Genomic DNA, 11,110 nt, shown 5'->3' with positions numbered 1-11,110 from the left:
CATAATATAAAAAAGGATGTGACATCATGAATGACAGCTGCCCTGAGTGAAGCCGTTTGGATGATATCTCCGGGCTTGTTGTGGAACTGGAACGCTCCGTCGGAACTTCAACAGTAAAACCCAAAGTCACAGTCATAGCAATATATCTGGGAAAAAACTCTAGAAAACACAAGCACACACACACACACGCACACACACACACACACACACATACACACACAAATAATCATAACTACAACTCTCTAAAGTTGTGGGTGAAATGCTGAAGTGATGGCATTCTATAACCTAACGTGACATAACAATGTCAGAAACACATTTCCAGCCAAATTCAAAGGAAAAAAATATTAAATCTGTGCCACACACAGAATAAAATCATTTAAAAAAAAACAAAACACGGACATAAACTGTAACTTTCCTTTTAGCTGAAGCAGTAAAGTGGGACTTATTTTTTTTCTCAAAAATATTATGGTCAAAATAAGAAGAATTGAGAAAACTGTCCAAACAAACAGCTCTACTAAGCCAGTAAGGTTACATAATGCTTTATCAGTCTTTGGTACAAACTGGGGAGTGTGTATAAATAGAGGGAGGCTGTATATAGCCATCCTCAGATCTTATTTGAAGGACCTTAGAGGGATTCATCTGGTGCACAGTACAGTTTTCTGCTCCAGCAATAACATTGAAATTTCCCCAGAAACACACGAATGCTCTTATTTTCCCTTTTTATTTTGATGAAAGGAATTAGCTCTGAATGAACATCTGTGTGTGTGGACTTACTCTCTCGCTAACACCCTCAGCTGCTCCTGAATATTCAACTGCTGAATTCAGTTAACCAGAGAAATTCATCCTTTAAAAATGTGTTTCCCATGGAATAAAGGTGACGTCTACCCTTTGTCTCTGTCAATATCTAAACATTAAAGTCGATCGATACCACCTCATGGGGAATGAGGGAGGAAAAAATTCAATGTTTCCACTCATATGCAACGTCTGCAAATCACATTCTTAAATGTAATGAAGCAGCTAAAGAAACTTTAGCCCATCTGTAATCCAAAGATTCCAAAAGAAACCGTCGCTGCTCTCTGAGAGTGTTGTGCAAATACTTCGCAGTACGACGTTTTTGTAGAAATGACACTCATGTAGTACTTCTGTCTGTGTTTCTACCAACCTTGAATTCAACACTGCCAGAATATTCCTGTGGCGCGCCTCCAGCTGTCTCTCAAAGTTATGCGCTGGATAACGTATGCATCACGTGTGTTTGTCCTGGGGGACAATTCCGCTTCATTGGACGTTACAGTGGTACATACAAACGCTGACATTGAAGTAAAATCAAGGATCTTGAATCTGATTTCAGTTCATTTGTCTTGAAACATGAAATAGCTTCCACTCAGCGTCGCTTGTGTGGACATACTGTAAAGTTACAGCTTTTAATCTATGATGACAAACAAATATACAGAAGAAAAAAATTGTATTTTCTGTATTTACTATAGTTTCCACCTCAGGCAGATGGTACTATAGCTATTTATTAGTAACCTTTGCAGTTATGAAATAATCAGCTCCATTCCATCACAGTTGTAAGTTTTGGATTTTAGTGTATGACGAAGTCAGGAAAAAAAAAAAAAAGGCATCATTAATTTATATATTTTCTGTAGAATAGTCGGGTCTTAGAGTTTTAATCGTGTGCAGTCAATAAATAAGTTGTGTTCTTTATTTACATCACATATTCATCAAATCATTTTACAGTTTCGTTTTTTTTCCAGTTTCAGATGAAGCTATACTTGTACCACAGTGTACTACAAACATACTGGTCTAATGAGGAAAAGAGGAGTGAAATATTTTGTTGTCCTTCATACGGGAAAAATTTGATCTGTTGGCAAGGAACTGCAACGGTGCTACTAACTGACAGTTAGGATGTCATCACAGATGTTGTTACAATACTGCAGCCTGCCAACACTAGCTTGACCCCTTACAGGTCTTCAGACTCTGGGACTGGGATGGCCTCCAGGGTGATGGTGGGCAGGATCAGGTGGGTGCCCTCAGATATCCATCCCTGGGCTGTTCTGTTGAAGGTGGGCCGCTTTATTCCCGGCTCCTGCAGCTCTGGGTACCTTGGAGGGTTCAGGTCCACCTCTGGAAGTTTGAATGTGATACCTCTCGGAGCTTTGTCAAAGCCACCATAAGGAGTTGCAACTCTGTAATATAAATCAAGATGGAAATCTTATTCTTTATTTAAAGGAACGTGGCAACTTTTTGGGAAATGTAGGTATTTGCTGTCCTCCGCAGAATGTGCTGATGCCCGCAGAGCTCGGCTGACCATTAGTTGGCCTCGCTCAGGGGACAGCAGTGGGTGGGAAGTGTTAGCATATCTCTGTTAAATGTTATCAGGATGTTGGTTTGTCTAGAGGTAATCCTCCTCATCCCCCTCTCACAAAATCAATCATGATTAGAAGTAGCAGTTGCTCCTCTCGTCTGAGGCGCTGCATCAAATCCCAGAGCCCTAGTAAAGAAAGTAGTTCTGATTGTATCCAAAATTAAAATACTCCAAAATGGGTTTTTTTTATTGTTGAATATTCTGCACAACCACGAGTTACATTAATGCAGTCAAAGACCAATTTGTAGAAACCAGTGATGACTTTTGACAAGGTATGCTAATATGTCCCACCCAACTACCATTCAGTGCGCTAAGCTAACAGTCAGCTGGTCTCTGAGGGTCTCAGCTCTTTAATGCATGCATAGAGGACAGAAGGGTATCATTGTCTTGTCTCGCTCTGAGCAAGATGGTGAAAATGGCCTGCTCCTTTAACTTTAGACTCGTTAAATTCTCCCATACTGTGGCTTCTCACCGATTAAAGCTTTTGTACTGTGGAAGCTCTGGTCGTGGGTCCATTGCAGGCATTCTGAGTTTGACAGATTCAGCGAGATCTGGGTCACCGAGGATTGCCTCGTCCCATGGTGAGTGGTAGGATTTGGGCATAGCTGAAGCATTTATGTTCTCTTCAGTCGTATCTGTCAAAGAGCAGATGACAACAAAGCGGCACAGGAAAGACAGATATCACTTAGTATCCCAACACTGCATCAGCATGACGAGACGGTTTGGGTCTCTGTGGCTAGGATTAGGAGCAGAGACAGAGCCTAGAGAGCACTTAACACAGGCAGACTGACTTGTCCATCATCATGATCTTGGTCCTAAAATAGCACATACTTGAAGAGTGCGCTCATCATATAATGTGTCGACATGGGACGGGACGCTCCTAGAGAATTTTAGAGTAAGCACTGGGTTTTGATAGTTTCTCATGAAATCAAATGAAGGAGAATTGCATGAAATCAATAATTTAAAGCTGCCCAGGATGTGCACTTAATCATAAAACATGCTTCTTTTTTAACAGATCAAATATACATTTTCATGTCTGACGCGCCACTGTGTAAACACTTGTTACAAGTCCTGTATAGTAATGACATTTTTAGGAGTATAGGTAAATATCTCTTATTTTCTTTGAGTTAATTCAATCGTTTTTTTCTTCTTCTAAACTGTTTCCTAAAGGTTTGATAACTATTTGACTCTTTCAAAAAACAAACAAACTATTATTATCATCAATGGCCATAAATTGAGAGAGTTTGCATGAGAATAATTCATCTTGATTTATTATTACTGTGAACATGTTTAAATCTAACAGTGTCTGTCTTATTTTGTCTCTTTGTCTTGTCTCTGCCACTCAAACGCTTCATCTACTCACCAGCATCATTAACCAGAACCGTTTTTGCTGGATCCGCATTTTCATCAGCTGGTGCGTCCACTTTAATTTCAACAGTGTTAATGTTTTGGGTCAAACTATTATTCTGAAAAACAGAATAAATAACATGGATGCAGTATTTGTCAAAGTATCAATTTTGTGACACAATATAAATTCTGACTCATCTGTAGTTGGCCTTGTCATCTTCGCATTCACACACACACACACACACACACACACACACACACACACACACACACACACACACACTTTCATTCATATCAGCAGACACTGATAAACACAGGAACAGATCCTCGGCTAAGTGCCTCAGAGATTATTTGGTTGGAGGATACAAAAGGCACGAGGCACATGTTATCATCCAAGTGTTGTAACATCTCCTGACAAATATCACTCAATATTGCATAAGAGAGTAGAACTGAAGTGTTCTTATATTTTGCATACATATATAGTACTACGTGATACTGCTTACTCACGCTTAGTTGTGCGTTTGCTTCATTCTGTATACTCTCAAATGTGTATTTGTCTGATCGTCTCTGGCGCATTTTGAAAAGCCGGGACCCTCTGTTGGAAAGCAACGATAACTCTTCCAACATAATGTCTTTAGGCGTGCAAAGCTTCTTTCCCAGATCCATGACGTCCCCTGTGAAGCAACAAAGTGGGGGGGGGGGAGAATAGCCATTTAAAAGAAAACAAACAAACAAAGGTCTGCTGTGTATTCATAACAGCAGTTTACTTGATAAATAATAATGCATGTCTTCACCGTTTTTAAACAGAAAACTGACGCAAAACAATTATTTTTCTTTTATCACTGCTGCTTTTATTGTAATATGATGAACTGCAATTTTGACAAAAAGAAAGAATGTTCCATATTCAGACTGAAATGATGACTAGGCGTGTAGTTTGGCTCCTGGCCCGATGGCAATGAATAATTATTGGAATAATTATTGATAGATATACTGTCTATGACTATAATTACAAGGGTCATAGGTTTAAAATATGACTCCTTTTTGCTAAATGATTACTACAGAATGATGATAAACAGTACTGACACGAGGTGTGATAACTGATACAATTGTGGGGAAAAAATACAAACTGAATTAGATAAACAAACTAAACCTACTGACAATATATGTTTCCTTTTCGCTGCGTTTTGTACATTTTTGTCCAGTTCAAGGTAAACGATGATCCTTCCTCAAGCCATGTTTTAAAGAGCCCATGTGTCAAACTCCAGTTTAATATTCCAGTTACTCCATTAAACTGTGTGCGTGAGTTTTAGAAAAAAAAAAACTGTATAATCAAATTGTCATCAGTAGACTTGGGGAATAGATGTCTGACTGCTCATTCTTCAGTTAGAGAGCAAAACCGTGTTTTTGATCGTAAAAGCACTGATGTGTAAATGTGTCCCTGTTTGGGAGCTGAACAATTTTTAGGATGTCCATATTTGAAAATGAAGGTGTCACAAAAGTCACATTTTCCATGTTATAAGCTCTGTCTCGGAAAATGAGATATCATTGTACTGGAGAATTAGTGATGAATGTACATGATGCTTCCTCTTATGCCAAGAGTGACAGAATGTACCCCAGCTGTCATGGACCTTCACAATATCCAAACAGCTACATAGTTGGCCCACACAACTTCCCTCCCCTCTCACACCCACCACCCCACCCAGAAATAGATCTTTGAAAAGGACAACGACAAAGGATTAGTCACCATAGGTAGTAAATCATCCCGTTGGCTTATTTATGGAAGGTGCTGGAGAGCAGTGCTGACATTTTGAGCTCAGATCAGAATGGATATTCTCTGGCAGCAGTGTGTTAGTCTGCTGGTCCTCGGCTCTACATCATACCATTGGTACCGTGGACCTCTCGACAAATAGCTGCCGCACACTTCTTCCTCTCTCCAGTTGGCATTGTACAGAATTGTGACATTGTGGTGTTGGCAAGGTTGGCAGAACACCGGAGTACTGTAAACACATACAGGACACATAATGAAGTTGTTCTGCACAACTCAGAACGAAGGATCTTTATTCCAAATCGTGAGGCCATCAGTGCATGAATGCAGTGGCGTCCCATTTATTGGAGGGATAAAGCTCAACTTTATGTGCCGGATCATCTTTCATTAGTCGTCAGAGAAAAAGCCTTGTAATATTTTATTACTGGCCATGAGGGATAATACAAACCTGACAGAGGGTTGACGTTTGAGGGATTTATTACATTTTAGATTTTTGCATGTACCAGCACAACAAATCTTTTCTTCTCTTTTCTTTTTTTTGGCCCATTTTCTGTCTACATGTATGAGAACTTAGAGGATGAATTGGAAGGCACTCTGCTGTGCTACGCTTGTACATCTGACAGATTAGGATCTATTATAAACATATATTTCTTAGAACGGCAACTGTCAATCGTCAATGGATAAACTTTTCAGTACAGGAGCTAATGTTAGTGCCATAAAGGTCAAGGGTGACCAAAGCTTTTATGTGTAACTGGACTCAACATAAATTCCCCAGCACTCACAAAACGGCTCAGATGTGACATCCAAAATAAATTTCTTACATTAGTCGCCACCAATATGATCACCATTGTTTTTTGTGGTGTTTTATTGTAGGTTTTTTTGCTATTGTTTTTTTTGTCAACATTTTTTATTTGCTTCATTCACAAAAAAAAGAGGAAAATTTTAAATTAAGATTACTTTGTATATCAATTGTGTCCACTGATTTTGCGGCATTTATGGAAATTTCAAAGTTATTTAGATTTGAAATAAAGAGAACGCAAACCATTATAATGATAAAAAATAAGCTTCGGTTAGCTAAAAAAAATAGGTAGAATGATGCAAATTATGTAAAAACAAGATGCCCTGATAATTTAAAGGAAATATTGACATTAGCGTGCAGTAGCGTACATTAACATTTTAGTTTGTTCTGTGCAACCTTGATCAGACTGAAATATAGCAAATAATGTCAAAAAGCACTGAGACAAGTCTCGTCCGTACCTGTGATGGAGTCCCTGGGTACGATCTGTATCCTTGAGGGGGAACACGGAGGCTCAGGGGGGGTCAACCTACAATAGGTAGTTTGATCTTCCTTGATCTTCACACTCCTGGACACTAAAGCCAAACTGTGGCTGTGTCTCTGTGTCTGTTGTGAATGGAATGCAGCTTACATCAATAGGCTAAATTTAACCTGCCAAACACTCATAGGCACTCTCAAACACCATGAGGGTATGGATAGCTAGCAGAGGGAGACAGAGAGAGAGAGAGAGAGAGAGAGAGAGAGAGAGAGAGGATGGACAAGACACATGCCATCTGATGTTCTCTCCTCCAGAAACATACTCACTCCTTATATCTGAATCACGTCAACACATCTCTGTGGGTTAAACCTCCCCGTCTGCAAGTTCAGGAGGTTGTTACTACTGGGCGCGGCTGCTGCCAGTGCACTTGCCTCTGCAAACCAAGTCATATTATCCTGGTGATGATGATGATGATGATGATGATGATGGATTACTCTGGATAATGATTTGCACGCCCAGGAGGACCCACAGCTAAACAAGTGTGTCGCCGTCATTCTGAGGGAGATTTTTCAAATGTTTGTAAAAAGCAACAGTAAAGTTTGTTGCCATACATGTCAGACATCTTATACACTTAATCTTGGGTGTAATGCTTTAAACCAACATAGAACACACGCCACTGCAAGAGACTCTGGTGAAAGCTGTATTTCTGTGAGTAATAGTTGTAATTTTAACTTTTTAAAACTACTTTTATACTTTTTCTACAATTTTATAAACTAGGATTTATGGCATAATTTTTCTCATATAAAATAATCAACATTGAATAATTGAAGAAATCAAACATACAAATTTTCAAAAAAAAATGTAACAAATCATGGCTTCTTACTGTAGTTTGTAGCATGATTTAAATGCAGCTGGATCTTAGAAAAAAGCCAAAGAAACCACTTTACAGACAATGAAGACATTTTCATATCTTTTAATCTCAAGTGTGTCTTTAGAAGAAAAACCAATCTCCAAACATGGCTATGTAAGTCATGCTAAAACTGACACTGAAAGGCAGGACCTGCGGTCACCACAAAGTGAATGATGAAAGTGGAATAGTCATCCATGCAGCATGTATTCCCCTTAATGTAAATGCACACTGTACAAGTTGAAGGTATCTGTTGTAAATTTTGAGACATGGCAATGTTAAATATCCAAATCTAATATTCACAAATGCACTCTTTTGCAGAAAGAGACAGTATTTCTTTAGTAATTTTTTTTCTACAAATAATTCAAATATGCAGCTGCTATCACAAAAGCAACAAGCTGGAGGACAAAAAAATATATATAAGATGAGAAACATGTGTGATGGCTATGACTGCTTGAACTAATGAAATACCAAAAGAATTGCAAAACATCCGCCTGAAAAGTTACCACAAACTCAAGGTGAGTTAAAACCCCAAAACAGATGATGTAAAAGGTACACGTTTCTTATTTTCCACCAACCATTTTTATCAAACAATCTCACACCACACCACATTTGGAAAATCCCCACACCAAACAGCGAACTATTTCATATCCATAAAGCTCGCCTCTAAACACATGCAGCACATTGCTAAATCTCATCTGTACTACAGTTTATCGTACACTGTAACCGTCGTTGTCATCTCCTAACTGACTGAAATTCTGATATCATTACTCGGCACAACTGAAAAATAATGCCGATGAAGTTCATTTTTCAGCAGCTGACAAAACGCTCTACCTACTAAAACAAGTTGTGCACACAAGTGAGCAACATTTTCCATGAGAAACTGTCACTTTTACCAAATAACACAAACATGATAAATCTTCTCAATATAAAAAAAAGTCTTGCAAATAATTGCATTTTTTTTTTGTCACAATAAATATATCATAATATCACGTTCTGTTCCTCTCAGCCCCCAAAAGTCACTATCCTTCGCATTTTAATCGAACTCTTGTTTCTCAACCACTGGGCCGTGGCTCCTGGGTGGGCCGTGATCGCCCTCTAGTGGGCCACAAATAAGCTCTCAAATTGAAGCTCACTTTTAGCTAAGGGAATTATTTTTAGTAGTCTGAAAATATGAGACAGTATATCTTAAACAATATTAAGAGTGCAAACATATTAAAATAATCAGTACTTAAACTCCATCTGCAAACAAGGCCATCGATGAAAGACACTCGGTTTGGTTAGCTGAATGCTAATGTTCAGGTGTGCTGTGGCACATAAATGTTCATAAAGGAAAAAAAAACCCAACAACAGTAGCAATAAAATGTCACTGAATATTGTTTCATGTACAAACCAGATTACAATGAATGTCAACGGGGGTGACAGCACAGAGCCCAGATTTCTATATGTAGTTTGAAACAATAAAACCTTCCAAACTGAAGTGGAATCTTAAGACAACACCAATATACGATTGAATAAGAAGAGGGCAATCCAAAATAACTTGGGATTTTCCAATAAAGGCGTCAATCCCCTTAAGGAATTAATAGGCCGTGAACTAGAAAAGCTTGAGAACTCCTGGTCCACATAATTACCATTCATGTCTTTTGTCTCTCTTCTAGCAATATTTCTGTGGGCCTAACTTCTCTGGACTGCACTGTACATGGGGGAGTACTGTGACAGAGAGGAGCCTGGACCCATGTATCCAATACTGGCCCGACTAGCTGGCCTCAGTGGTTGAGCTGGTCTGAATGGAGGCCCATAGAAGACCTGTCTCTCAGGAGAAAATGTCCTGCTCAAGGACGGAGCCTGAAAACCTGGAGCTGCATGATAATGACCCTGACTAGTGGCTACCGGATCAAGGGACACCCGGCGCTTCCATTCATCAGGTGGGTCTGGCAGAGACCTGCGGTGCCCCGCTGCTTTGACACTGGCAGCAACAGATGTCGGGAGACTCTGGAACAAAAAGGCTTCCTCTACTGAACCAATGGGGCTTTTGGCTGCTGCCTCCCAGGGTGTCAGAGGCTTGAAGCCTGCCTCTTGAAAAGATGTTTGCCGCTGTGCAGGTGAAAAGGAGGGCTGAGTTCCAGGTCTGAACACAGGTGACTGAAGTCCAGCGGAAGACACAGAATCCAGCCGCCTGGGCAGGCTCAGGGAGCGGCTTCTCCCAAATCCCTGAAAGTGAAGCACATATTGGGTGACTGGTGAGAGGTCTGTGTCGTAGACTTTGCTGCCACCCCCTGGCTTCATGTGCCTGAGCAGCTAAGAAGTGGGTGATTTATTTAGGTTCATTTAATATCAATTTTAACTAAAGGGTTAGAGATTAAACAATTGCAAATTAATGTATCTTTGTGTTGAAAAAAAATAAAAACGTTCAAAGTTATATTCCAATTAGAGGATTAAGGTTTGATTTGAATGTACTGAGCACATTCTTCATAGTCAGAAACAACAAGACCCAGAACTTACCCGCTGTTGACTCATGAAACATACAACAAAACCACATTGGATGTATCTGCTCCATCTTCAGTTTCTCTTTTTAAGGGGAAAATCCAGCCTAAAACAGAATATACTTGATTTTGCCAGGGGTTACAAATCCTGGCTTAAAGAGCCTCTTCACAAATTTTCAACCTGGATGGAACCATTTTAAAGGTCCTTTATACCCACACAGGTGTTTCGCTAATCATGTATTATCGGACCTTGTCTCAGGTTAAAGGTCAGTAAAGCTATTCAAGGTGACCAAAGTGAGATGTCTGTCAAACACAGTTTTTAAACATCCACAGTCCTGAGAGAACCCCGGTTCTGCCTACTAACCATGAATGTGTGGTGTTCCTGCTATAGGATATCAAACCAAAATGATGCTCTCATCCTGTTTACCTCAAGTTGTTGTTATCCACCATTTCTGACCCGAGCTACCATCCCTACCTTCTCAAATGTCAATAAAGTTGAATTATTGATATTTAGGGGTACTTGATAAAGTTTTGAAGTACTGTAGCAGTTGAAACTTTGTTCTCCTCAGGTGATGCAAACATTTTCACAGTATGTAGCTGGTCTGTTGGAACTGGTTGTTCCTATTGGTTGAATATTTTGTTGTTTAACAAATAGGCCCACCAATTTATGAATTGAAATTTGACTTTTCTTGTGGCATCACCCTCTCATAGCTCTGACTGATGTGCTGAAAACTTTAAAATGTATGAGTTACATCTTCATTTTACAGGCTTGACCTTGTAAATTTGTCAATAGGTCCTCAAGCCCCTGCGCACGGAAAATAGCCAAGATGCTAAAGGGTGAACCAAACAAAAAATTCCTAGGAAATGGAGATACTAGGAGATGTTAAGATGTCTGTAGATATTTTCCATCCATCACTCAAACAAAATAACAGTGAATGTATTGTTGTAGTCTAATGTCATGTCATTATT

At 39.4% G+C, this 11,110-nt stretch overlaps 2 protein-coding genes across 5 annotated transcripts; both read right to left on the bottom strand.

Moving 5' to 3' along the window:
• Positions 1 to 1,557: 1,557 nt before the first annotated feature.
• Positions 1,558 to 7,158, bottom strand: myoz2b (myozenin 2b). 3 transcript variants are annotated; one of them, XM_086210217.1, is made up of 7 exons: positions 7,078 to 7,158; positions 6,735 to 6,879; positions 5,593 to 5,709; positions 4,220 to 4,386; positions 3,729 to 3,831; positions 2,838 to 3,000; positions 1,558 to 2,186 (listed from the first exon to the last, which is right to left on the bottom strand). In XM_086210217.1, the coding sequence occupies exons 3-7, from the start codon at positions 5,672 to 5,674 to the stop codon at positions 1,961 to 1,963; spliced, it is 741 nt and encodes a 246-aa protein (XP_086066343.1). In that variant the 5' UTR covers positions 5,675 to 5,709; positions 6,735 to 6,879; positions 7,078 to 7,158; the 3' UTR covers positions 1,558 to 1,960. The 3 variants fall into 3 exon arrangements, with proteins under 3 accessions (XP_086066343.1, XP_086066342.1, XP_086066344.1); XM_086210216.1 differs by lacking the exons at positions 5,593 to 5,709; positions 7,078 to 7,158 and having other exon boundaries at positions 6,735 to 6,882; XM_086210218.1 differs by lacking the exons at positions 5,593 to 5,709; positions 6,735 to 6,879; positions 7,078 to 7,158 and adding an exon at positions 5,457 to 5,592.
• A 606-nt stretch (positions 7,159 to 7,764) lies between these two features.
• On the bottom strand, positions 7,765 to 11,071 carry LOC147257585 (uncharacterized). 2 transcript variants are annotated; one of them, XM_086211594.1, is made up of 3 exons: positions 10,569 to 11,071; positions 10,161 to 10,248; positions 7,765 to 9,869 (listed from the first exon to the last, which is right to left on the bottom strand). In XM_086211594.1, exons 2-3 carry the CDS (start codon positions 10,173 to 10,175, stop codon positions 9,333 to 9,335), a joined length of 552 nt encoding a protein of 183 aa, XP_086067720.1. In that variant the 5' UTR covers positions 10,176 to 10,248; positions 10,569 to 11,071; the 3' UTR covers positions 7,765 to 9,332. The 2 variants fall into 2 exon arrangements, with proteins under 2 accessions (XP_086067720.1, XP_086067721.1); XM_086211595.1 differs by lacking the exon at positions 10,569 to 11,071 and adding an exon at positions 10,506 to 10,523.
• Positions 11,072 to 11,110: the final 39 nt, after the last annotated feature.

Source organism: Aulostomus chinensis, chromosome 8 (genome assembly GCF_037954235.1).
Source record: "Aulostomus chinensis isolate RoL2024-O1b breed Wild chromosome 8, RoL_Achi_v1.0, whole genome shotgun sequence".
Lineage (NCBI taxonomy): Eukaryota > Metazoa > Chordata > Actinopteri > Syngnathiformes > Aulostomidae > Aulostomus > Aulostomus chinensis.
This window is presented reverse-complemented; position numbering and strand designations above follow the sequence as displayed.